The 27,508-nt window shown below is 51.8% G+C and overlaps 1 protein-coding gene across 39 annotated transcripts in view; it reads right to left on the bottom strand.

Annotated features, from left to right (window-relative positions):
- Positions 1–27,508, bottom strand: part of Arhgef2 (Rho/Rac guanine nucleotide exchange factor 2) — a 59,216-nt gene that overhangs the window by 10,028 nt on the left and 21,680 nt on the right. For 7 of the 39 annotated variants that reach the window (XM_087623444.1, XM_087623443.1, XM_087623455.1 and 4 more), the window contains 15 exons: positions 26,008–26,125; positions 25,101–25,140; positions 23,955–24,048; positions 10,542–10,686; positions 8,528–8,595; positions 8,201–8,264; positions 7,536–7,665; positions 7,214–7,323; positions 6,935–7,081; positions 5,756–6,006; positions 5,339–5,464; positions 4,740–4,857; positions 4,346–4,594; positions 1,823–1,899; positions 693–862 (listed from right to left, as the gene is read on the bottom strand). In XM_087623444.1, coding sequence (XP_087479570.1) covers positions 693–862; positions 1,823–1,899; positions 4,346–4,594; positions 4,740–4,857; positions 5,339–5,464; positions 5,756–6,006; positions 6,935–7,081; positions 7,214–7,323; positions 7,536–7,665; positions 8,201–8,264; positions 8,528–8,595; positions 10,542–10,686; positions 23,955–24,048; positions 25,101–25,140; positions 26,008–26,125 — 1,907 coding nt within the window. 39 annotated transcript variants of the gene reach the window in all.

Here is a 27,508-nt window from a genome sequence, read left to right as displayed (position 1 = left end):
TCAATTCACTAACATCAATGCTTCAATCACCCCCATTCTTTCATTTTTAGAAAGTAGAGGTAAGGGCTGGAGAGATGGCTCAGCGGTTAAGAGTACCCGACTACTCTTCCAGAGGTTCTGAGTTCAATTCCCAGCAACCACATGGTGGCTCACAACCATCTGTAAAGAGATCTGATGCCCTCTTCTGGTGTGTCTGAAGACAGTGACAGTGTACTTATATGTAATAAATGAATAAATCTTTAAAAAAAAAAAAAAAAACTAGGGGCTGGGGATTTAGCTCAGTGGTAGAGTGCTTACCTAGGAAGCGCAAGGCCCTGGGTTCGGTCCCCAGCTCCGAAAAAAAAAGAACCAAAAAAAAAAAAAAAAAAAAAAAAAAAACTAGAGGTAAAACATAACATAGCCAAATAAGAGCCTTCTTCCTACTGCCAGTGATGTATGAGGCTGGCACTATGTCACTGGCTGGCAAGTCTGCCACCACCAAAGAGCTCTACACAAACCGTTGTCAGTTCAGAGTGCTTTGGAGGGATAGCTGGGTTATCTGGATATAAATTACAACTTTTCATGTGATTTCTCTTATCTTGACTCATCTTGTCTATTCCCAGCTTCTGCCCCAACCTCTCATGATGAGTTCAGTCCCCGGAAGTATTCCACCTAGGACCGGAAGCCGTATGTACACGCAGGCACACACTCACAAGCGCACGCTCTGCTGGATGACACGGATCCAGGTAGTACGGTCATCTCGAGATGCTGCGTGTACTTCATACATTTCAGGTGGGCCAGAACTGATCAGAAACATCCCTTTCGCCTGGTTGGCAATGTCTCTTACGATGAGATTCTGCAAGGATACCACTGAGGGCTTGTCCTGTCGGGGAAAAGGGAAGAATTCAGCCAAGGCACCCTAACCCTTAATATCTGGGTTTCAGTTCTAGAATACCAAAAGGATTGAACATGGTGATACATAACCAAAACCCTAGGCATCAGTACCAGCCAGGACAATTTAGATGTGCGTGTGAGTCCCTTGATACATTCTCTGTCCCTCCTTCCCTCCAACTTCTTCCCTTCCTCCCTTCTTCCCCGCCCCCTCTCTTCTGGGTCTCACTATGTAACCTAAACTGGGGTTAAACTCACTATGTGGCCCCGAACAGCCTCAACGTTGTGACCCTTGGGCCTCTGCTCTCCCAGCACTGGGGCTTGTGCCTGCTTTACTTTTGCTGTAGTTGCTGTTTTTGAGATAAGGTCTCACTCTATGACCCTGATGGGCTTGGAACTTGCTATGTAGACAAGGCTGGCTTAAACTCAGAGATCTACCTATCTCTGCCTCCCAAGGGTGGGGTGAAAGGTCTACTCTACTGTTCCAATGGTAAATTTACTTACTTATTTAGTTATTTTTTAGATGTGGGGGGTCTCATGTCGTCTAGGCTGGACTTTGAACTCACCGTGTGGTTCATGACCCTGCATTCCTGATCCTCCTGTCGCTAATTCCCAAGAGCTGACATTACAGGCATGGACCGCCAGGCACTAAACTTTACCTTCGTCATCCACAAAACGAAGTTAATGACAGCTTCCCTGACGGGGCAAACCTGCCCGAGCACAGCAGCAGGACCTGGCGGCTATCTCACATTTCTTCTTTTTTCTTCTCTCTCTTTTTTTCCCAGAGCTGAGGACTGAACCCAGGGCCTTGTGCTTGCTAGCAAGCGCTCTCTACCACTGAGCTAAATACCCAACCTCCTCACTTTTTTTTTTTACATAGATAGGGATTGGACTCAGCAAGACTTTCTTGGGCTGGGTAAGAAAATGGATGAGAGAACAGAAGAAGGCTCACCAGGGACGTGAAAATGTACTTCTGGTCCTTTTCCTGGAGAAACACCAGCACATCTGTCATCAGTAGTAAGAGGACATCTGGCCAAGACACAAAGTGGGAAAATGGTCAGCACTGAAGGCTCAAAGCAACTGTTTGCCCCCTCTCCGAGGACCAGGCACACCCCCACTGGGTTCCCCCCAACCCCCGCAATTGCTTCATCTTTTCTGACCTCTGACCTCCAACCTCACCATTTTTTTTCCCCAGAGCTGGCTAAATCCCCAACCCCAACCTCACCATTCTTTTGTTTTTCCTTCAATATTTCAAGACAAGGTTTCTCTGTGTAGCCCTGGCTGTCCTAGAACTCACTCTGTAGATCAGGCTGGCCTCTAACTCAGAGATCGCCTGCCTCTGCCTCCCAAGTGTGGCCACCACTGCCTGGTTCAACCTCCTCAATCGTACAACATGGAAATAGAGGGGACAGGGGTTGGGGATTTAGCTCAGTGGTAGAGCGCTTGCCTAGCAAGCACAAGGCCCTGGGTTCGGTCCCCAGTTCCAGAAAAAAAAAAAAAAAAAAAAAAGAAGAAGAAATAGAGGGGACAAGTTGCCGATGCCAACACAAAGGAACTCTTGCCTCAGAATTTTTTTTTTCTTTTTTCTTTTTTTTCGGAGCTGGGGACCGAACCCAGGGCCTTGCACTCGCTGGGCAAGTGCTCTACCGCTGAGCTAAATCCCCAACCCCCCCCCCTTTTTTTTTTTAAATCGGCCAGTTTTAGTCAGGTGTGGTGGTTCCAGCACTCACGGGGAAAAGGCGGGCAGATCTCTAAAAGTTTGTCAGCCTGGTTTACAAATCAAGTTCTAGGCCTGCCAGCAAGATATTGTCTGAAAAGAATAAGTAAAAAATAAAAAAGAAAGAAAAAGCAAAAATAAAAAACACCCAATTAATAAATAAAACCAACAATAACAAAAAAAATCTAAGTCACCCAATTCTGATTCTTTGAAGTTTATTTTGTATGTGTGTTTTTGCCTGCGTGTGTCACATGCATGTAATCCCCACAGACGCTGGAAGAGGGCGCTGGATCCCCTGGAACTCAAGTTACACAGTTGTAAATTGTAAGCTGCAGTGTGGGCGCTGAGAACTGAACCCAGATCCTCTGCAAAAACAGCTCTAACCACTGAGCCATCTCTCCAGCCCGACTCATGCTTCTTAACCTAGGGTCTTCAGCCCCCCCCCCCACCAGAGTAGCCATGCTTGCTTCAGAAACTCTGTAAACCGGCTGCTGTTACACAAACACTTACACATTAACATACAGGTTCAAGTGATCCTCCTGCCTCAGCTCTCGGATAGCTGAACTACAAGCAAGTACAAGCAAGGACTTGCTTAATCCAAGATATTTCTAAGTCACAGGATTCCCAGAACAAGACAGGTTGTGCTCTTTGCCTTTAAGTTGTGTCTGACATCTAATGCAAGCACCTTTTTAGGTGTTCTAATACACTGACATATTCCTGTCTCTTACTTTTTGCCAAAGAGAGGGACAAAGTAAGTTTCCTTCCAGGAGAGCAGACTGAAGGCCACCCCTCACCCATGACCTGTGACTGATCTCATGTCCTCTAACCCCAGCCAGCCCTGCTTCAGTTTCTTTCTCCTGCCCGCCCCACCCTCCAGGCTTTCAGACTGTCATGGCTCCTGTACGCAGAGGAAGGGAGGAACCAAAGACCAATTCTTTGAGACCTGAATGGCACAGTTAGGAACACACAGTCACCCTTTGCCTGTGGGGATTCTTACTAAAGTGTGGACACAGGAGGGGAGGGCTTTCGCTAATCGCTCAGAAACAGAGCTCTCCAGCCTTGCTATTTTTACCCCTCAATGCTGGGTATTCTTAGCTGCGGCGTGGGAGGGATGGGAAGGAGAGAGAGGGATGGAGGAGAGAGCCTAGTAAGGACTAACAGGACGCAAGCCCTAGGGGTAGGAATTTCACAGCATAGATGTGATTGTGTATGGGCTCTGGCTTCGGGTACCCCCCACCCTTCACCTCTAAAACCGAGGTTTAGGGGTGTTATTTTCTTGTCCTGATTTAGGGGCAAGGATTTTAACTGTAGATAAATTCTAAAAGGTGAGCCTGGGATAGTGCACCCTGACACTCCCATCCCCACCCCCACCCCAACACTGCCCTGTAGTCCCATCTCCATTCTTCAGCCTCTCAGTCCTTCCCCAGTGTTCAATTCTCACTCTGGGTCTCCTAGATGCATTTCTGTTGCGATTCTGGCCGAAGTTTGTGCCTCTTCAGCACTAGGTTTCCCTCTGATTCTCACCCTTGGTGAAAGGCTGTAAAAATAGTCCCTATGGGGACTGGAGAGATGGCTCAGTGGTTAAGAGCACTGACTGCTCTTCCAGAGGTCCTGAGTTCAAATCCCAGCAACCACATGGTGGGCTCACAACCATCTGTAATGCAATCCGATGCCCTCTTCTGGTGTGTCTGAAGACAGCTACTACTGTGTACTTTAAAAAAAAGGTGGCTGCAACTCATACAGAATAGGACCACTGACCTTTAAAGCGGCCTGTGGCTGTCTTCCAGAGCAGGCAGCCATCATGGATAAGTTTTCTCCGCAAAAGTTCATCTCGGCCGAAGGGGCCCTTGCCAGGAACAGGGGTCTGAGCCCGAGGATCCATTCGGTTGTAAATCTCCTGCAGGCGGGCCTCTTTCTCCAGCTCGTGTACATCCTGGTCCACATTGGACAACAACTCCTTTACTAGCCCTAGGGCTGCTGCCAAGTCTTGGTACTCCTCTTCAATCCCTGGTACCAGATGTCCAGAGTGAGAGATAGTTTAACCAGTACCACTCCAACCCAACTCTACCTGAGCCTGCTCACTGCTCCCCACCAATCCTGCTTCTTCCCCTGGATGTCCCCAGGCAGGCCCTGCCCCCATGCTCTTCCTCACCATGGGAGTTCTGCAGGATCCTGTTGATGAGCACTGGGTATTTGGTAATCCGCTGAGTTACCAGGAGAATGCACTCCTGAACCCCATGCCGCTTCAGCACAGCAGAGCGGGTCATTTTCTGTAACGGAAGATGAAAGACTAAGGGGACAGAAAGACTGGAGTCCAGGCTCTGAGGCTGGCCCACCCTGGTATCCGCCCCATGTTGGTCTAGGCAGACAGCTTCTGGGAAATGAGTAACAGAATGTCACAGGTCTGTGGTGACAAGCAAACCAATGATGGCATGAAAACTAGACCAACATCCTCTTGCCCAGTAAAGGGTGACTGTTGATTTAAGAGATGCCTTTAATAGCAGTACAGGAAGGGAGATAGATCTCTGAGGTTTTAGGCCAGCCGCATCTACACAGTGAGTTCCATGACAGCCAGGGCAGCACAGAGAGACCATGTCTCGACAAATGAAAGACATCTAGGGGCACAGTTCACAAGGGTGTTGAGGGACTGCCCTCTATGAGGACACAGCTCCCATATGCTACCCTGGGAGAGTTTGGGTTTGAGCTATGAGAAGGCTGGGCTTGGACTTGGGCTTGGAGAAGCTTGCTCACCCGGATGAACTGTTGGAAGCGTTTGTCTCGAGCGTACAGCTCCTTATAGAGCTTTAAGGCCTTGGTGTGGCGGCTGCAGAACTCTGAGTAAGTCTTGCGCATCTGCTCAGCGTTGGAACCTGAGAACTGGAAGCCAGGAGAGCAAGACTAGGTCAGCACTTCCTACAGAGCCGCACCGCAGCCCTCAGCACACCCCTGGCCTTCTGTTAGCTTCCTCCTCTCCAGCTGTTCCCTGCTTTGCTTCCTTCTGGCCACCAGAGTTTGCTTGGAGGTAAGAACTGTTTACTCCTTGGCCAGCAAGATGGCTCAGCAAGTAAAAGCACTTCTGACAACCTGAATTCAAACCTCGCATGAGGGGAAAGAACCAACTCCCAGAACTGTGCATTCACAGACAGGTTCACGTGTGTCTTCTCCTACCTGGCTGATGAGCAAGTCACCCAAACGATGGATGACAAAGTTCCGGGTGCTGCCTGGACACAGGGCCTGGCGCCGCCGTTCCAAAAGCTGACTAAGGAAACGTGTGTGAATGTCACTAAGCTCGTCCACACAGGGGAACAGTCCCTGGACCACTTCTGGCTCCATCTGCAACTCTTCCAGCATCCCAGTGCGGAAGAGGCGGGTCATAATCTTCAAGGTTCTCACATGGTGCAGCTCGGTCTGGATCAGCTCTGCGAGACAAAGGAACATGGGTCCCCTCTGTACTCTACCTCAGGCACGACTCATGGGGCCCTAGAGAATCTCTTCCAAATTAATGCTTGTGCCGCTGTCAACTCAGACCACTTCCTTGTCATTTCAAGCAGTAGACTAGGGGTTGGGGATTTAGCTCAGTGGTAGAGCACTTGCCTAGCAAGCGCAAGGCCCTGGGTTCGGTCCCCAGCTCCGAAAAAAAGAAAGAAAAAAAAAAAGACAGACACTGTCTCGGGGTAAAAAAATGTAAGAAAGAGAAATTAAAATCACACAGAATATGTTCTCTGATCATCATGGAATTAAACTATAAATAAAACATAACACAGTCTCCAAGCACTTCAAGCAGTAGACTATTTTAGAGCAAGAGTCCTGTGTATTAGGGGTGTAGGTTTCCCAGTTCCTGGCACAGTGTTGGGCATGGGGGAGGCAGAATGAAGACTGAGGACTGAGTTGAAGAAGAAATATAAGTGGGGCCTTGGAAGCTGGGTACGGTAGTACGTACTCATAATCTCAGAACTCTGGGGGCTGAGGCAGGAGGATGGAGAGTTTGAGAACAGCCTGGCCTCCATGGTGAGACTCTTATCTCTTAAATAGAAAATAAAGGGGCTGGGGATTTAGCTCAGTGGTAGAGCGCTTACCTAGGAAGCGCAAGGCCCTGGGTTCGGTCCCCAGCTCCGAAAAAAAAAAAGAACCAAAAAAAAAAAAGAAAAAAGAAAATAAAAAAATCCCAACAGCACCAAGAAGTAGGTGCACAGGGACAAGCTGGTGCCAGCTGGGTATATGGAGGTCAAGGATGAGATGAGGGTGTCCCGACAGGTAGGTGACAGGGAAACGACACAGGTAAGCAGAGCCGTTGGCATATCCTGGTTAACAAGAAAGGGACAGGGGACCAAAGTGCCCTTGGCGTACCGTAGATGACATCTTGCTTCTTCATCACCTCCTTTTTATGCTGTTGCAGGAAGCTGCTGTCCACAGCAAGGCTCCATGAATCTGCCTCGAAGTCCTTCTCGTCCATCTCAAAGTCACTCATGAGCTCGTTGTAGAACACTTCTACACCTGCGCACGCAGCAGTGCAGGCGGCACCTCAGAGCCCAGCTCTCCCGTCCCTGGATCGTCTCCCTCCCCATCCCAGGCTTCTCACACCGCCATCTTGCCAACACACTTCTCCCCAAGGCCAGGTCTGCTCACCTTCATCAATAAGGGACTCCACGGACAGGGTTCGGTTCCGCATGTTGAGGGAGTCTGTGGACTGGGAGAGGATCTGACGCAGCCCCAGAGGAGACTCATCATTGAAATGTCTGAAGGAAGTGGAGGCCGTCTGCATCACCCCAACTCGGGCAGGAGGTCCCTTCCCAGGACCCAAGGTTGGGCTCCTAGGCATAGCTACTCTGTGCTCAGACTTATCTTTCTCATATCTGTCTCCAGTTCTGAACTCAGGGAAAAAAAGAGCGCTCTCGAGGGCTTTGTACTCTCTCCTGCCAGGCCCCCTCTTCCCCAAACAGAAGCTCACCCAGCAATGTTGGTAGTGGAAACACTTTTGGCCAAAGACAAGGAGGACAGGCCACGACGAGAACCCAGGAGGGACTGCCGGAAGCTATCGGAAGGGTAGATGGCAGACGTTGGCCGCTCTCTGGTGGTTGCTGTAAGGAAGGAGGCCAAGCAGAAGAAAACTTAATTCCTTGGCCCTTTGCTCTCCCAGGTTCCTCAAGTAGAACCAAGGTGGACTGTCGGGCCTGTCCTCAGTTCCTTAGAGTCAAAGAAAATTGGCAAAAACCCATCAAGATAATGCCACTGTCCATTGTGCAAGCCTCTGTCATGAATTAAGAGCTGCCCTTATATGTTCTTCCAGATAAGCCTATACGCAAACTGAAGGCCAGAAATGCAAGACCTGTCTGTCTGCGGTGATCCAAGCTGGTAAGAAGGAACTGAATCCCCAAACGAAATACCGATAAATGGCTGTCATAACAGGATGTGGCACGGCTGAAGTAACCAGCCATCCTTGTCCCTCATCTCTATTTGGACTAGCCTGTCTAGATACTAAGCCCAATCCCTTATGCCACTCCCACCCAAGGCACATCCACTTAAAAGGAGCTGTGTATGTGGGTATGACCTGAGGGGGGCAGCAGAGCCCATGGGCTCAGGGCTTGGTGGTCCTGTGACTTCCCTATTACTCACTCTTACTTCGGAGAGAGACGGACTGCAAGGCAGTGTTGTTCCTCAGCAGTGCAGCTTTCTGTTGCTGTGAGACAGAGCAAGAGAGAGAGAGAGCCATCACCCAAAGACCAAGGACAAACCAGGATCTGGCGGCTGCCCTCTTGGAGAGAAAGCTAACCCTGCAGTTAAGGGCATCGGGATGGGTAAACTCACGTTGCAGGGCAATGCTTACGTAGGTCTGGAATGCCGCATGGCAAGGAGAGGGGCATAGGGTAGGGAATGAGTGGAAAGGCCCGCAGCTATGGCACTGCCCTCCCCGAAAGCCCTCTGCCCACCCTGCCATCTCACCTTCTGCTTGACCTTGGTACAGTTGGCCAGCGTGTCCTTACAGCGGTTGTGGATGGTCACGTTACATGCTAAGAGGGTAGGGTAGAGAGGGTGAAGGGAGGGCTGGGGTGGCACAGGGGGTGACACACCCACATGTAAACACTCAACTTCCCAGGCCATATGTCCTGCAGACGCTCTCCTGGCTTCCCAGAGTTGTTGGCCATTATCACATGCCTACTGCTCCCCCAACCCCCTCTTCCTTCAAGCAGGAACTGAAGTGAGAGGGGTCTGGTGTGGATGATGCAGAAGGTTGGGAAAACCTACGGCCTGGAGGACCAGAGGGAAGAAGGGTGTCTTCTGCTTGGGAGGAGCAGAATGCACAAATGAGACGACACTGAAGATGACCACAGGGACTCCCAAGACCAGAAGCTGACAGGGCCAGAACGCACCTTGGTCCCTGAGAAAAGCTCCCTACTCACTCCACTCAATGCTCATTTCGCAGATGAAGAGTCTGGTCTGAATGCTGCTTGCTAACCTGGATCACCCGGCTGGCAGAGAGCTAGGAATTACACTTAGATGCGCTCAGATCCAAAACTCTTCCACACATATGCCAGCGGCTTCTGCTTATTGCCTCAAAGTCGGGACCGGTGGTCCTTCCCTTTCCCATCTTGGCAGCCTTCTGCATTAACTCCATTCTGGGGGCCTTCTCCCTTGTAGGCCCGGGAAGTTCTGTTCCCCAGTAAGGCAAACTACAGCTCCCACACTCCATCTGCTTCTCCCCCACCCCCCTCACCCCACCTCTCCATGAAGTAGCAAAGGAAAAAGGAGTAGCTGAGCCTGGACTGGGGACCATGGCTGTTCCCTTCCTGATGTGTCCTCGGCTCCAAAGCTCCCACCCCCACCCCGCCCCAAAACACCACAGGAAACTCTGCTAACTCAGGCAGACAATGCCCAACACCGCGCTCACTTCCACAAATACAAGGCAAATAGGGTGGAGCAGAAGGGACCGACGGAAGCTGGGCTATGGCAGTGCCCACCCCTTGGAGCTCCCTGCTCCTACCCCCAACACCTAGTGTCTCTGGATCAAGCCTCCGCTTTCCACCTGCTCTCAAAATAGTGCTACCCACCTCCCCAGTTCCCCTGGCAACAAGCTTCCGGATCGAGTATTTTGCCAGGACTCTAGAGGGATCTAGATTGGGGTTACCTCCTCGTCCTTTTGGCTCTAAATCAAGTGGTAAAGAAGTAGGGGGGCAGGCCTCACTGGTTCTTTCTGGGGTTCCTTTGAAATGTCCCAAAGGGATTGGGAGGCTACAGCTGAGTCGTGCTGGTCAGCATCAAGCTACAATACCCTCATCTACTCAGGGGAAGGCATGGGGGTGGGGGTGGGGCAGGGCGGAGATGGAGCCCTCTGCACCGGTATCCTATAGGAGGTAGAAATTCCTCTATGCTCCCTGGGTAAGGGGCTACCCTGGGACAGGAAAAGGGCTAGACATAGGCTCGATTAGGAGTTTTGAGTCCTTCCCTTCATCACACAGATCTCTGCTGAACAGCCCCAGCTTGTCCTTGAATCAGCAGACTTCTGTTCTGTTCACATGCGACAGAAAGGCAGGGGCAAGGGATCCTCAAGTCTGAACTGTCCAGGGAGATGGGCAGAGGCAGCTGCAAGGCTGGCATCGTCCCTCCACTCCCACCCTGGTTCATAACACACATTCCTGCTCCTTCTCCAGGCAGTTCCCCGAACTGTCAGCAGCTGTTCAGGGAGCGAGGGGGATACCCAAGCAAGTGACAGCTGCCTGAGAGTAACAACAGCCTCTGTCACCCCACACCCAAGAGACCAACCAGCTTATGCCACATTCCAATAGCCACCACCCAGTGTGAGGAAGGGCAGCAGGAGACCAACCACCTGAGCATGGAGCAAGCCCAGCTGGGATCCAGAAAATAGAGTCCCTTTAAGGATGCAGGGTGGGAAGGACAGACGGAAGAACTAGGGTTGATGGTAACCAAGTCTAGGTGACCCTTGGGACCGAAAACTTACTGGGACAAATGAGGGCTTCCTTGGCTGTAATGCTCTTGTTACAGGCATAGCACATAGTCATGCCGGAGACCGAGATGGTGGTGAAGAGGTGGCCATTGGTATAGCGGGCATCTTTAGCTTCCTTCATCTTCTCCTTTTCCCGGGTCTGGAAAGGTCGAGAGACAGAAGTGAGGCTGGAAGACACCCAGGTACCTGGCGTCCAGAGAAACAGGCTGAAAGCAGAGGCATGGGAGAAATGCTTGCCTAGAGAGAGGCTGGAGTGACAACAACTGCTAAAGCACAAGCCGCTATGCACGGGTGTCCGAGACGGCTGTCCAGGCACGACCAGGCCCTGGGCAGTCAGTCCCAAAGGCTGCTAGGCCTCTGACCTACCTGACCCCGGCGACTGGGTTGCCTCCTGTTACCACTCATCTCCCTAGCTCTAGAGCTCTGCGTCCTCACTCCACCTTCCAGCCTTAGCTCTGCTCGCCCCCGGGCTGCTGTGCGCTTTCTCTGTGCTGTGCTGGGGGAAGATGCACAGAGAGAGGGTGCCAGCTCACCAGCGCTTTCCAATCTATGGGAGTTAGCTCCTCTCATAACCATGACAACGGGTGTTGGAGCTGCTGTCTTCTAAGCAGTCATGGGGGAGCAGGGATGGCAAAGCAGGAGATCCCCTCATTAGACTGGCTGGGGGTACAGGGGGGCAGAATGGCTCTGTAGACACCATCAACTCAAAGGTCAGGACCCCTACTCTAACTCTTCTACTTACACTCGGCCAAAGCCTAAAAGATCCCTTGCTGGCAGTGTGTGTGTATGCGTGTGTGTGTGTGTGTGTGTGTGTGTGTGTGTGTGTGTGTGTGTGCATGCTCGCACATGTGTGAGTGTGTGCGTGTGTCTGTGTGTGCGCGTGTGCGTGCACATGTGCCTGTGTCTGTGTGTGTGCGCATGTGTGCGCATGTGTGTATATGTGTGTGCACGTGTGTGTGTGTCTCTGTGTGTGCACGTGTGTGTCTGTGTGTGTGCATGTGTGTATGCGTGTGTGTGTGCGTGTGTGTCTGTGTGTGCACGTGTGTATGCGTGTGTATGCATTGTGTATGCATGTGTGCGTGTGTGCGTGCGCGTGTGTGTGCACGTGTGTCTGTGTGCGCATGTGTATGTGTGTGTGTATGCATGTGTGCGTGTGCGTGCGTGTGTATGTGTGTATGTGTGTGCGTGCACGCACGCGTGTCTCAGGTACCCGAGCATACCCCTGAACCCCGGATCTCAGCACTATTGAGTACCTTCTTGCCCCCTGGGGTATGTTTACCTTTGCCTTCAAGCTTTCCCTTACTTCCTCCAGCTTCTCTAAGAGTCCTTGAGTTCTTTTCCGTTCCTCCCCAAGCTCCAAGAGCCAGAAAAGATGAAAAGGCAACATCGGCTATGGCAGCCCAGCCCTCTGCACTTGGGAGACTAAGGCAGCAAGCCCGGACTACAGAACAACTGTGGCGAAACAACAGCGTGCTCGCGCACTGCACACACTCAGACACACACAAGCGGCACTGAGGCAGTAGAGGCAGGAAGCTTGGGAGTTCAAGGGCATCCTTGGCTGTATAGTGATGTAAGGCCCTCTCACAACACCACCACCATGACCAAAAGAAAAAACAAACAAACAGGAAGCTTAGAAGAGAGCAGACAGAAAAGCAAAGGCACCTGACAAGCCCAGGTCAATCCCCAGGCTCCGCACGGCAGAACGGAACTGACACCCACATTCAAACCATGGCACACCGAGCCAGTAAATTAGAAAGGGCAGGGTAACTGGTACAGTGGGGCATGGCTCTAATCCCAGCTCTCAGGAGGAGAGGCAGGCAGATCTCTGAGTCTGAGGCCACCCTTGCCTACATAGCAAATTCCAAGCCAGTCAGAGTTTCACAGTGAGACCCTCTATCTAAAGTATTTAGTTCTAATTAATTAGAGGTGTTAGAGGACAAGTCAGGCAGGAGTGAAGCTCGCCTTTAAACCTAGCATTTGGGAGGCAGAGCCTGGTGGATCTCAGCCTTTAAGGCTAGCCTGGTCTACATGATAAGTTCAAGGCCAGCCTGGTCTACATGATGAATTCCAGGACAGCCAAGGCTACATAGAGAAGTCTTGTCTCGAAGGGAAAAAAAAGATGTTAGGGGACAAGGACACCGTGCAGGTGGCTGAGGCTGAGAGTAGGAGCCCCAAGTTGAGGACACTGGCTGGGACCCTAGGACAGAACGTCACAATTCAGTAAAAAACGTTCAGCCTGGGCCTAGATAAGCAGTCCTGCTGATGCCACTAACCACACTGGCAGTCAGAGGAGGAGGATGAGAAAAAGGGAAGTATAAAGGTGCTGAGTCAATAGTCCAGGGGCCAGAGAGCAACAGACCACAGTGCCCTGGGCCTTGGGGTGACCCAAGAGCAACAGACCACAGTGCCCTGGGCCTTGAGGTGGTCCGAGAGCAATGGACCACAATGTCCTGGGCTTTGGGGTAGGTTGGAGAGCAACAGACCACAGTGCCTGGGCCTTGGGGTAGCCTGAGGGTGACAGAGCCCAGTGATCTAGAAGGAGATAACCTCCTTTGTTCTTTGCTTCACTCCTTTCCACCTCAGCCATGTGTTTTTCCTTTCTCCCCCTGCTGTACTTTTGGGGTTTTGTTTGGTAATTTTTTGTTTTATTTTGTTTTGAGACAGGGTCTATGTAGCCCTGTCTATCCTTGAACTAAAGGTAGTCTTCCTGCCTCAGCCACCAAAGTACAGGACTTGCAGGCATGGGCTCATCTCTTTATCCTGACTGCTCTCTTCTCTCCTTATCTTGGTCCTCTCTCCTGTCCCCTGCTCTTGGCATAGACACTCTTCCTCCATGCCTTACATTCTCTCAGCCATGCATCTACTCCTCTAATGGATGGTCCTCCTCCCTCCCTGTCCCTGTGGCTGACTCCTCCTCTGCTAAGAGACACTCCTCCTTAGCAGACTCTAGTGTGGGCCACTTCAGCATCCTCTGCTCTAGTGGATCCTACCTACCTGAATCACTAGAAAAGTTTCCCATTGCTCTGCATTCTAGCTGTCTTGTGGGAAAGTACAGCTCTTTAATTGCTTTTAGATCAAAGTCACCAGCTCACCTTCTTGGACTTCAAAGGCCAAGCCTAAATATCCCTTACCATATGCACTTGCTCTCTCCATCCCCCCCACATATCTCTCTCTCTCTCTCTCTCTCTCTCTCTCTCTCTCTCTCTTTTCCTCCCTCCCCCCCTCTTTCTCTCTCTCTACGTCTGCCCTCTCCTGCTTCTCTAGGACACCAATCTAGAGTATGAATAGTTATGACAATTTAATTAAAAACAAGCAAGAAAAAGGAGAATAGCAGTCACCAGAACAACTTGCCTGGCCAGGGCCACTCCAGAAAGAACAGTGTGCTTACAGACACATTCTAAAGCTGCAATAGGCTCTTACCACACAGCATTACCTCTCTGTATTACCTCCCTGGACAATTCTACAGGGAGTGGCCAAGGGACTGGGGCCAGAAAGGGCCCTAATAGCCCTTTGCCTCCTTGCACCACTGCCCATTTAGACCCCAGGTCTCTGGTTCTTGCCTTCCACCTATCAACACTCACCCTCTCTCCAAGTGACCCCTGCTCTAGGTGGTCAAGCAGAGGGCAGCAGCCACAGTAGCAACAGCACATCCCAGCACCGCCGGCCAGCAGCGAGCAGCCCTGGCACGGCCTAGCACTATTGTCCCAGAGATGGCTGTACTGAGCCCGCCCCAGGGCTCAAGCTGTGGAAAATGGAATAACATGGGAACTGCTTACTGGGAGGGTGGGGGGTGGGCTGGTTTGATTCACTGTCTCCCATTTACACACAGCAAGCAGAACAGCTCTTCGCGTCCCCCATGCCACAGTATGTCCAGGAAGGGAGCAATCATAGCTAGGGGTGATGTACACACCAGGAAGCCCAGGTACTGGGAAGGCTGAGGTGCAAGGCTGGTCAGTTCAAAGCCAGCCTGAGCAACTTAGCAAGACACAATTAAAAGAAAATGTCTAAACGGGCAGGGGATGTTGACCAGGGTTCAAGGGTCTAATAGATGTGAAGCCCTACATTAAAACCTAGTACCACAGGGGCAAGAAAGACTTGTCATTCCTCAGTCCAAACATCTACCTCAAGGCTCAGAGCCCTTTCTGCTTGACCCAACCCTCTGCTGTCCAGCTCTGGATGTCCTCCTGCTTCTTCTTCACAGATCTCCGAAGTCTTCCCTGCTCACGGACACTATCCAGGCTAATGGTACATGTGGGGTAATTGAATATCAAACTGAACAGATTTGGGTGTTTTGCCATACTCTGTAGTTCCAGTGCTTGGGGGGGGGGGGGCAGAAGAATCAGGAGTTCAAGGCCAACTTTCATCCCAAGACCCAAAAGCCTCATTCATGTACAGCAGGCACCCAACGTGTGTTGGGAAATGGAGATAAAAAATAAAGAAAGACAGGGTCTCCGGTAGCATCCCTGCTCTGGGGACACCCTTTACTGCTTAGGAGAACCATAGGAACTTCTGTCCCCTTTCCAGTCCTTCCTTTGCCTCCTCCTGGAGCACTCCAGAGTGGGATCTCCTACTCCCTCTGACTGAGCCCTACCCTAGGGGTCAGGATGTCAACCCAAAACCTCCTTCCATTCTCACACCAAACCTTGGCCACTGTGGGGAGACAAGGTCTCGCCATCTTGTGCCCTAGGCTAAGAGAAAACAATGATTCACATAAAGGCAAAACTAGGCTCTGGCTTCCTGGGCTCCTCTGGATGAGTCAGAGTGGCTCTCCCAGTTCTCGCCGCCTTCCTCTCTCCATACCAAAGCCTCTGGGAGAATCGTGTGGTATTCACAATCATCACTGATTGTGAGAGATTGGCCTCAGCCTCTTTCTTAAGACTCCACAGCCAGAGGACTCTTGAAGGAGCCCACTGCGACTGAAAGCCTGTGGCTCCGCCCTGGACAGCTGAGACACAGGGTCACTGGATGTAAAGGGAAGGGCTGTTGTTGAGCAGGACAGAGCTTGCAAACTCGGTTTCAATTCCACAAGGGGACATCTATGAGTCTGGAGAATGAAGAGAGAGAAGATTCCTGATGTGAGTCCAGGAGGAGGACTTTGGATGGTCTGCTCCTTCAGACGCTCCAAGGAAAAGACTGGAAGCTGAGAGAAGGTAGACAAATGCAGACACTAAAACCACAGCCAGACACAAAAGAGAAGGCCATCATGGAATACACAAAGGCACTTAGAAAACCTCTGCTTAATGAAGGATGGCAAACCACTGGACTTGGGATTGGGCAGCTCCTGGTGATGCAGAAAAAGGGGCACTTAAGCCATAGGCAATAAAATCCAGCCAGAGACTCTGAGACCCAGTTACCCTGGACCCCAGCCTGCTCCCCTCCCAGCCACACCTGTCGGGCCAAGAGGGAGAAGGCAAGAAAAACGCAGACAGACGGGCATTTGTACAGGCAAACAATAGCTGTGCCAGACTCCCTGCCCTCCTGGCACAAGGCAGGCCAGCTGAGTTAGGAGGGGGTAGCTGCTGCCGGCAGCCCTCCCCCCACCTCCCTAAGGAGACACAAACAAACCCAGAAGGGTCTAGCCAGCACTTTCTCAGCCGTTTCTCTACCAGCTCCAGAAACCATGACCAATTCACTCAGAGCTTACAACAACACAGAAGCTGAACTTTAAAATGGGAACTGCTTTCTTATGTCCACTGAGCTTGGTGAGCACTAATTTTCAAAGAGCACCCCTGAGCATCTCTGACGGAGAGACACACCCCCGATACAAGAAGCATGCACACATGGGAATCACTGTTTGATCCGTGCCCTCCCTGATGGAAGGTCACAGTTCCAGTACTGGAAACCAAACCCATCTTCACCTCCTCTGGTGCCCCTGGGTGTTCTTAGGCGCTCCTCAAACATCTTGCAGTCCCTAGATGACCTCTCTAAGTCTAAACTCCCTGTGCCCAGCCTTGCCTCTTTCTCCCAACTCAGTGCTTTCCTGAACACCCATGGCCCCTAGGATCTTTTTGGATGGCCTCCAAACTTCAGCTTCCTAGAGGACCCAACTCCTCCAATCTCTCAAACTAATTCTGGATTCTTCTTTCCCTCCAGGGCTCCCCCAGCTCTGCCCTCCTGGCCCTGCAAACAAAGCCAGCCACCTCTCTGGTACTCAGAACAAAGGCAGCCGCTCTCCCGGCTCCCCATCAGGCACAGGGTTCAGGAAGACCCATGGTGCTCCTGCTTTGTTCTGTGGGCCAGGACCGTTAGGGCTCAGGAAAGTAGGCTGGGGAGATAAGGGGCTCTAAAGATGGAAGGAGCAGCTTTGAGGCTTGAGGAGGTAGGAAGTAGGGCAGAGAGAACTGAGGGGGCGGAGAACAGAAGACAGCCTGGAAGAACAGAAACAATGCAGAGAAAAGGGAAGCATCGAGGGCGGAAGGAGAGATCCTAAGCCCGGGGAAGGAGAAAGGGGCAGGTTACACTTGAATTCTTCCTTCTGTGAACATATCTAGGAGTAAGGAAAGCGGTGGGGAAAGGCAGCGGATCTCTGGGCTGACCCTTCTCCCTCGTAGGTAGCAGGGAAGACCATGTTCCTCAAATAATCTCATTTCCAGTGGGCCCCCCTACTCTCCATCGCAGTATAAAAAGAAAGGAGACAGCTGGTGTGCTTGGGGAGGGGAAGAGGGAGATCCAGGGTTCGTGGCTGAGAACCAACTCCCCCACTTCGGTAACCACAGCTTTCCGGAGGTGTCCCTCCCCTTCCGACCAGCTCAAACTGACAACCTCCCTCCTCTCCATGGTCTCTTTGCCCTCTCAGAACCACTCACAGGTCTCTGTGAGACCAGTCAGACTCCCCAGTCCCTCCTCCGTAGCTAGCTAGTCACAAGATAAAAAGCCAGGCCTCTGGATTTCCAGTTACTGTGTTATGGAAAGAGAAAAAGAAAAAAGAAAAACAGGGGATGAGACGCCAGGTGTCTGGACTAGAGAAAGGCCCCCTGAGAATGTCTTCGTACAGCCCCACAGGTCCCCACCCCCCCCAATGGCTTTCCTTTTTAGGGTGGAACCAAATTTCCGTGCTTTCAAAAAGTTCCCCCCACCCCCTCTGGCTTCACTCCAGGGTCTCGCTCAAACGGTTGAAAAAATAAACATAGACTCCGGGTGCTGGGGCCTGGCCTGTCGCTAGGGTTTGTTAAGAGCCTGTCTGCCACCCCACAGTTCACACTCAGTCACCTCATCCTGGAGCTGCTCAGAGTCCTGCTAGTTTTCTTCCGGTGAGCAGATTTCCATCCTGAAACCCTACAAAAAGGCCTCAAACTGAGCTTCCTCCCCAAGCTCTCCACCCCTACCGACCTTCTCCCAGTGCAGTAAGACAAGTACCTAGCGCCCGGAACCTGGAGGAAGGGATAGGGCAGCTTTCCATTCGCAGAGAGTGGCTTTTCAGCCGGAAAATGATCTGCTTGGCCGCCTGGCTGCGGGAGGGTCATTAGGCTCTCACTAAGGACAGGGATTAAGATTAAAGCCCTTCCTGCCCTTGCTTTCCGAGAGAGCCTTATAATGTGAGTGCCCTGAGGTACAGGGAGGCGCCGTCTGCCTGAACCAGGCTCCCCCCTGGCTTCACTTATTCATCTACAAGTCCTCCGCTTCACCACTTCCTGTGAGCTGAGGTGAGGAAAGTCATGGCATTTTGGGAGTGAGTCTGAATACAAAGACAAGAATAAAGGACACTTGAAAAAGCGCGCTGGAGAGGTCGCATTGCAGTGTGCTGATAATTACACAGCCAGACTCCAGATGACAGGTGAAGGGCCCCCCAACCTGAGGCGATAATCGAAATACGGCTGAGGGGAGTGGGGTGTGGGTCAGCCGAGACAGCTGGAGAGCCAGGATCCTGGAGGCTGATGGAACAGTTAAGGGTGGTAACTACTCTGGGTTCCTGGCACCGAGATGCTCAGAATGAGAGAAGGCATCACAGCCACACAAAGGCAGCTCGCTTCACCTGAGGAATCGGCTTGGCCTGGCGGGGAAAATGGGCGGCCGCTTGCTGTCTTGACCCCAGACACCCGCCCACCCCAGGCAAGAACTGAATCACAGCTGGAAAGTCCATCCGCAAGAAGAGGAGGAGCTGACTTTTGTCTTGGAGGGGCGGGAAGGTGGGGGAGGGAGCTGGGAAAACACCCCCTCCGGCCCCCTCCACCCGATGGTGGGGACAAAGGGGGAACGACCGAACTGGCGCTAGGGGGCACGGCCGCGAGCAACCCCCGGAACTGGGGTTAGGAAAGGGGTGCCGGAGAGCGTCGTCCCCAGGAACCCGACACGCTCGCCCCCCTTTCCCGCTCGTTCCCTTACCAGAGCAACTTTCTTCCGAGCGGCCCAAAACACTCGGTCCCGCCGAACCACTGGTGACCCAGCTCAGCTCTCCTAGATCCCAGCACAGAAGCTGCGCGGGTGCTGGAGACGCGGGTCACGTTGCGGTCCTCCAGCCCCCTCCCCACGCGCTCGCAGCCCCACCCACCCCGTCCGGCCGCGGCGCGCGGACTCCGGCGCCCCAGAGCGGGCGGGGGGACGCGGGGCGCGGGGCGGAGGCCCAGAGGTCGGCAGGGCGCCCGGTCGCAGAGCCAGCCCACCTTGGTCGCCTGCTCCTTGCTCCGGTCGATCCGCGCGCGAGTGAGGGATTCGATCCGAGACATAATCCAGCGTGAGCCGCGGGAGGACGCGGCGGCCCCGGGTGTCCAGCTCCGGCGGGGGAGGGGTCCGGCCGCACGCGTCGGCCTCGGGGACAGGAAGTCTGAGTCCCCTCGCCCCTGCACCCAGCACCAGTTCCTCAAACCCTAGTCTCCTCCCCCACCCGGGCTCAGGAAGGGGAGAGGCGGAGCGGAGGCAGGGCGGGGTACCCGAGCACCGGACGGGATGCCGGGGTTAGTGTTGCTGCAGCCTGCAGGACAGGGGTCCTTGGACAGGTTCGAGGATCCCTTTTCCCTTTAGCGCCTAGGGACACGCTCTGACCTCAGCGACCTCCTCTTAGCTCGGCAGTCCTTGAAAAACACTGGCGCCCATTCCGGGTAACTTCACTCTTTAAAGACCCTCAGGTTAGAGGATTCCGTCACCTTATCAGTAGCTGGGAGACCTAGCCGTAAGAGCCCATCAAACAGGCTTGAGTACACAGACGGCTTTTACAATGTTGAACTGATATGACAAGAGGGAGGGGGAAATCAAAGGGGAACTAGAAACTTCATCTTTAGCCGGAGTCACTCCCCCAAAGGAGTGAAGAAGGAGACTCATTTCCAAAGGTTAGGAATCCACAGGAGAAGGTGTCCTCCCCTCACCCACAAGCACTCTGGGCCTTGTGGACCACACTCCGGACCATCCTTCTCAGCCCCACCTTTGCCAATTAAAGGTGAGAAGTCTCCACCTTTCCTGAGGCTAGCTGAGGAAATCCTTCCTTGTGTCCTGACAGCAGTTTTCTCTGTCACAGGAGACTAGAAACAACTTGCCCGGGTCAGGAAACATTTGAGCTCGCTGAGGAGTGTGGAGTGTGGGTGGGTTTTCATCTCTCTGGACCCTTTGAGTCAACTTGAGTTTCCTGCCACTGGGGAAATTCTCCAGTCTGCTCCATTTCCACCTTTCAAGGCCTCCCATTTCTCTGTAAAAACCAGAGCACCCTGGAACAAAGCTTTGTAAAAATTTAAGGTACTGCCTAATCTAGTCCCAAAAAAGTGTGTGGTAAAGAGGAAGAGAGAGAGGCCCAGCCACTGTCACTTGCTTCTGCCCTTTTCAGTAACAGGACAGGATGGTGTTAGGGCTGCAGGTTTCCAGCCCAACCCAGTGCTCTTGGAGTGCCAATTTTAGCCTCAGTCTCTAATTTGGGCTCTGTTGCCTCAACCACCGGCTGTGCTGGTTGGGCTCCTCAGCTCTCACCCCTACTCTGCTCCGCCCACTCTGCTCCTCTGACCTATCTCCTGCCTCCGAACTCCCTCACCTTTTATACCCATTCTCCGGTTTAGGATTCTTATATAGTAAAGGCCAGGAAAAAGGAAACAATGTCAGTCCAGGCTAGCCAGATGAGGCAGAAAGATCTTTCCCAGACCCATTCTGTTTTTCTCTGAAGGAATCCTAGGAAAGGCCTCAGGGCCTCCCATGTACCTACTGGCTCTGGGCCTTCAGACTTGCCCCCTTGAGTGACCAGCCAAAGCTGAGAAATGTACCGTCAGCCAGAGGTAAGAATCAGCTGTCTGGTTTCATCACTGCGGGGCTAGAGACCTCTGCTGGGCTGGGACCTCCCTTTTCTCTAAGGTCTGAATCAGAAATTGATATAAGCAAAACTTAGAGTAACCAGTAAAATCTAAGTTTGCCCCCAGACTCTTTGAGGGTGTGGTCAGTACATAAAGCCCATGTTGGAAGGTCTGTGGAAGAGGTGGGTAACCTCCCCACTCCTCCAGTCTTTTACTGTGTTTCCCCCAACCTCAGCTTGCTGTCCCTTCCACCTACTCCCTCTCCCTCATGTGTCCTGGAAAATCAAACCTTTAAAACCCTCTGCATAGTGCACTATGTCTTCAGCTTGACTCAGTTTTCTATAGACTCTGGAACAATTAACATTTCCCCTTTTTTTCTGGGGGTCCTCCTTTTCCCCAAACCCTTTCCTTCCAGCCCCCCTGTAATCCTATCAGTGACATCTTTGAGAAATTGCTCTTACATATATATAAAACCAAAAACTTCTGCCAGAATCTAAAAGTAGCCAATGCTTTCTTTGGCTCATTCAGCTTGAAAGAAAAAAAAAAAAGTACCATTCTCATTGACAGCTGCAGGGGGAGGGTCTGGTTTCCAAAGGGCCATGGCGGGGGGGGGGGGGGGGGGGGACGGGGGACCAAGAGTGTCCCTGGCTGCCTAGATGCAAGCACACACAGTCCACAAATCGGCCTTTCTTCTGATTAATGTGAGCCTTTTTTTGAGCCTTGGACATGACTTGAGGATGACTAAGGTGTATATAACCACAGTGGCTTCCTAGCAAGAGCTTGTGGAGGAAGGCTTAGGGGTGCACCGGCCACTTGCTATGATTGCTCCACCTCTAAGTAGCCCAGCTTCTAGGTTATCCTGTCTGTGAAATGGCGATTAATGTAGTATCACTACCCTCTGTCTCTGCCAGAGCCATTCTAAGAAGTACAAAATGAGTTCTAGGAAAGTGTCTGGCCACCTATAGGGTGCCAGTCAGGCAGGGAGAAACAAGCTACCTCCTCCTCCTCTCCATCCCTAACAATGTTCAGCACTGGTACCCAAGTGGGGGACAGAGAAAGGGAGCGTGAAGTAGGCACAAATCATGGAGGGAGAGCTCCAGAGAAAGTCGGGCCCAGAGACCCTGGGGAACATAGACCAAGAAGCAGGACAATATGCTGACCTACCCTAGCTCTTCTTGTTCCCTGTCCATGCTCCAGAGTCTCTACCCAGGTTCCCCTTCTTCAGGTTACTCAATCTCCTTCAGGGCTGCTAGGCCAAGGGTGAGCAAATGCAGTGTGACAGCCTGACAGAGCCTGTGCCCTGGGGGGAGGGAGACTCAGATCCTAAGGGCTTCCTGCTTGCTTGTTTTCTAGCTGTCTGATTCCTGACCCTGTCTGCCTCCCCCGTGTCCATGTCCAGGGGTTCTGAGATTGTGATGTGTCCACCATATGTCTCCATCAGCTTTAACTCCCTCTCTGGAAGAGTCCTAGCAATGGCCCAGCTTATATCTCTACCTTCTATGCCCACCTGTAGGGAGGGAAGCCTGCCCTCAGAGTCTGGCCTCCAAAACCACCTGACTGGGGAGATCTCATGATTCTGCCAGATGACTAGGATGGTGTTGCCTCCAGGTTTCTCTCAGTGCTCAGATGTGACCTTGGGGTGGAACCCACGTGCATACCAGAGGGAAAGGAGAGTGGCTTATTGTGCTGCAGTAAGTGGAGCCTGCAGTCCCAGTGCTCAGAACACTTGAGGCAGGATGGTCAGGTAGGCTGCGGGGCTGGGTAGTCATAGGCAGAAGAAGAAAGAGGGGAGGAGAAAAGAAGAGAAGGGAGGAAGGGAGGGAGGAAGGAAGGAAATCAGGAAGGGAGGGAGGGAAGGAGAGAGAAAGAGGATGGGGGTCACTATGGCTAGGTGTGGCAGTGCATACCTGGAATCCTAGCAGAAACAGAAGGATCAAGAGGTCAAGATCTGGGCTGGAGAGATGGCTCAGAGGTTAAGAGCACTGACTGCGGGGTTGGGGATTTAGCTCAGTGGTAGAGCGCTTACCTAGGAAGCGCAAGGCCCTGGGTTCAGTCCCCAGCTCCGGAAAAAAAAGAACCAAAAAAAAAAAAAGAGCACTGACTGCTCTTCCAGAGGTCCTGAGTTCAATTCCCAGCAACCACATGGTGGCTCACAACCATCTGTAATGCCCTCATCTGATGTGTCTGAAGACAGTAGCTACAGTGTACTCCTATACATACAATAAATAAATCTTTAAAAAAAAAGAGAGAGAGTTCAAGATCTTCAACTACATCATTTAAGGGTTGCCTGGGCTATATGAAACCCTAGCTCAAAAACAAACAAGCAAATGAATAAGAAGTCCGAGTGGGGGGCTGGGGTAGTAGCTCAGTGGTAGAGCGCTTGCCTAGGAAGCGCAAGGCCCTGGGTTCGGTCCCCAGCTCCGAAAAAAAGAACCAAAAAAAAAAAGAAGTCCGAGTGTGATGTCACATTCGTAGAATCTAGAATCTAGATGGTCAGCACTCTGGAGGCTGAGACAGGAGGAAAGGCCTAGCTGAGGCTAGCTAGGTTATGTCATAGTGGGTTCCAGGGGAGTCTGCCCTACAGAGGGAGACCCTGTTTCAAAACAGCATAGAGTCTAAAAAGGAAGAAAATGGAAGCTCCCTGCTTCCCGGAGCCAAGGGGTAATGACAGAGGAGACAGCAGGACACCTTCACTTCCTGGCATCCGAAGGCACACGCCACACATGTGCTTCAATAATCACACACCTCGAAGCTCCCACTCTGCCTGTGGTCTTATTTCAACCCTGCAGTTGCTGTATCCACCCATAAAATTACGAGTGTAAAAGCACTTGGAAAACTCTAACACCCTATGAATAAGCAAGAGGCACTGCTTTAATTATCCTTCTCTTGTCCAACGGGCAAGATTTCTGTTGCCCACCTCTTAGCTATGGGTGGCCTAAAATGAGGGAACCCTGGACCGGTTCTCAGCTCCTGCCCCCTTTTCTCTTCCAGCTGTCTGCAGCAGCTGTCGGCTAAGCTGGAGAGGAGGGGAACAGAGAAAGGCTGATTTACTGGGGCACTCAGAGCTTTGAAGGTACATCATATATTTATTCCCTTACAATGAGAGCCCTTCCCGAGTCTCTAACAGGAGAATTGGGGAAGGGTGGACAAGGAGGATAAGAAGGGTAGCAGCTCTACGACTGCTTCCCAGGCTGACTCCTACCTTGTCCCTGCCGGTCATGCCCAAAAGGAAGCTGAAGGTCCGTCGCAAGGAGGACCCTGCCCAGGTCCCCGAGTCCTCTTCCAGCTGTTTACCACTGCAGAGAGATGGGGAAGAGGTGAGGAGTAGGGAGCTGGAAAAGAAAATAGACCACAGGGATGGCAGGACACTGGAGATAATCCCCACCTCTGTGGCTCTTCTGGATCAGGATGCTCAAGTTTTCCAGGCCCCTCTATTTATGAGAAAACTCCAGACTCCTCCCAGATAACAGCAGCCTCCTGCTTCCTCTCCAGCTGAAGATGGGAGGGCCCAGTCCCTCTCAAGCTGTTCTCCCTCAAGAGTGGAGAGAGGTCCCTCCAGGGGGCATTTCCCCCTCTCAGAACAAGAGCCCTGTGTAGACCCTCTGCTGTTTGGAAACTAGCCCCTGGGCCTAGAGCCAATAAAGAACTGAATTTCCTGGGATTTCATCAGCCCATCCCATGAGCTAATCCCGACCGGAGCCAGGAGGTTGTGTCAGCTAGAGAATTTTAGGATCACAAATCAGAGCCCGGTTCTTAAAGGGCCCATGTTTTGCCCACACAAACACACTGAGCGTAAGGGCTGCCCTAACCTAATAAGGCTTTGGCCACACAAGCCAGATGAACAGGTGCTGATTTTGCATGCTTATTTGCACAGCTATTGAAACGTCCCGCATCCATCTCCTTGTCTAAGCTCCGTTTTCGGGCCCTGTCCCCTCTGCTGAGAATTCCACAGCCCTCAAATAGCTCTCCTTAGAATCACTTTCCCTCAGCCGGTTATCTGTCATCCAAAGCCCACCCGTGGTCACTGTCCATCCAGCAGCAGAATGGCCAACTCCCCCATACGTCTCTGACATCAGCCAGCAGATCTATCTCTCCCTGCTCTTCGGCTGATTCTGTAGGGTTTGGCTACTCCTTCTCTGTTCCATCCCTCCGGGCTACTGCACAACAGAAAGCCCAAGGATTCTATGCAGCTCAGGATGGCGGCGATTGAAGGCCTCTCTCATCGGAAGTGTTGCAGGGTGGGGGTTGGGGGACAGTGTTTGAAGAAGCAGGGAGTCAGGGTTACAAAGCCTACACCCATCACTCCTACATCCAGGCCTTTTGTGGGCTCAGGATCCCCCAAACTCACCATTTGTTGAGGTCTGTGGCATGGGACTGGGATGAGTTACCTGCAAAGTATACAAGGAAGAGAGACGTGTCTAGAAAAAGCCAGACAAAGGCACCTAAGGCTGCCTTCCCAACCCCCTCCACCTGGATCAGGTTCCCAGGCTGCAGGTGCATGTGACGCCATTCCTGAGGGCAGCCACTGGGGAGCAAGGACAGAGGGCGGGGTCTGGGGAGAGCACAGCTGAACGACTGGAGAACAAGCTAAAGTGGAGAGCTAGCTGGAACTGAAGGGTTTGTTCCTGTTCTGGTAAACGGAGAGGGCTGAGGTTCCGCACTGAGTTCCCTACACTCCATCTTTTAATCTTTATTCAGTTGCTTGTCTGTGTGCATGTCAGGGGAACGGCAGGCACGTGAAGGTCAGGAGAGTCTCTCCTTCCTCCCTGTGGGTCCCGGGGATTGAACTCAAGTGGTTAGACAGCACCTTTACCCACTAAGCCCAGAGAGCCACCTTGCCAGTCCCCGCATAGGTCATCTTCAGGACAAAGATGCACTTTAAGTAACCGTCCTCCATCTCTAGTGATAGGGGAGCCTGGAAAGACACCTTCTATCCATGTCCTCCTCCACTGGCAGGACAGTCTCAGTGATACTGGTGTCTTGAGTAAGTTCACTCACTTTAGTTGGGCAGTGAAGGCAGAGGCAGGCAGATCTCTGTGTTCGAGGCCAGCCTACTCTACAGAGCGAGTTCTAGGACAGCCAGGGCTACACGGAGAAACCCTGTCTCAAAAACAAACAAGCAGGTTCCTCTCTTGAGCCCCAGCCTCTTTTGAGTGCACGATGTCAGTCGTCTGACTCTGAACAGCTAACTCTGGGACAGTCAGTGATACGGATGGGGAAGAGGCCACCATTTCCTCACTCCCACTTTTACTCACCATTTGGATCTGAGCAGTCCAAGAGGAGATTGATGCCACTCATGGACACAGCCTTGGACAGCATGCCAGTGGCGGGGTGAACCGAAGAGGTAGCAGATAGATGGCAGAAACTCTGACCCTGGAATTGTGTGGAGTCCTCACATGAAGCCCTCACTTTGCCTGCCCTCCTCAAATGTGTCTCCCCCAAAGTTCAGCCCTTCCACCAGGCCTCCCAAGATTCCCCCTACCCCTTATCTGGGCTATTTCTCTAGAAAGAGTTAAGTTAGTATGCCAGCAGCTTAACCCATCAACCTGCAAAGAAAATTCTGTTGGGTGTGTCACAACATAGGTGTGGAGATCGGAGGACAACTTTCTGGAATGGCTTTTCTCCTTCTCTCCTGGGATTCAGGGATCAAACTCGGGCTTGGTATTCTGCACAGCAAGCACTATCACCCGCTGAGACCACCTGCCAACCCCTTTCTTTTCAACTCATTCTTGAGAAAGGGTCTTAGGTACCTCAGGCTGGTCCGGAAATCACCACTTAGCTGAGGACTATCTCGAACTTGTTTTGGTTTTGGGTTTGTGTTTCTCTGTAGCCCTGATTGTCCTCTGTAGACCAGGCTGGCCTCAAACTCGCCTCTGCCTCCTGAGTGCTGGGATTAAAGACGTAATCTCTACCTTCCAAGGGCTTGGATTGCAGTTGGCCTGGGCTACTTCATCCCATTTGTAAATTGGGATTTTTTTTTTTAAATCAATGCAGAATAATGGAGCATATTTTAAGGAGCACAATGTGATGTTTTGATATACGCCTATCATGCTTGCTTTTCCTTTTTTAAAATTTTTTAAAAATTTAAGTTTAAAATCTACATTTTGTGTGTGTGTGTGTGTGTGTGTGTGTGTGTGTGTGTGTGTGTGTGTGTGTAGAGGTCAGAGAGCGACTTGCAGGAGCTAATTCTTTTCTTCCACAATGTGTCTTCCTATCAAACCCAGATCATCAGGAGTCCTTAAGCACTGAGCCATCTCCTGTCCCTCTCTCTCTCTTTCTTTTTGTCTCTGTTCCTCCCCCTATCATGCCGTGTGTGTGTGTGTGTGTGTGTGTGTGTGTGTGTGTGTGTGTGCGCATGTGCACATGTGATTGGTTTCTTTGATTCAGGGTCTTACTACGTAGCTTAAGCTGGTTTGAAATTCCAGGGTTTGTGATTATGGGGTTGGGGATTTAGCTCAGTGGTAGAGCGCTTGCCTAGCAAGCACAAGGCCCTGGGTTCAGTCCCCAGCTCCGGAAAAAAAGAAAAGGAAAAAAAAAAAGAAAAGAAAAGAAATTGTGATTCCATTGCCCCAGCCTCCGAACTGGTGGAATTACAGATTTTTGGTGACATATCTGACTCTAGGGTTGATTTCTATTTTGATATAACATCTCATTGTGTGGCTCTGACTGTCCTGGAACTCACTATGTAGACTAGGCTGGCCCCTGCCTCCAGAGTACTGGATTAAAGGAATGAACTACTGCACCCAGCTATAAATA

Source organism: Rattus norvegicus, chromosome 2 (genome assembly GCF_021556685.1).
Source record: "Rattus norvegicus strain SHRSP/BbbUtx chromosome 2, alternate assembly SHRSP_T2T, whole genome shotgun sequence".
NCBI lineage: Eukaryota > Metazoa > Chordata > Mammalia > Rodentia > Muridae > Rattus > Rattus norvegicus.
The sequence above is the reverse complement of the archived record's forward strand: the minus strand, read 5'-3'. Positions and strand labels throughout refer to the sequence as shown.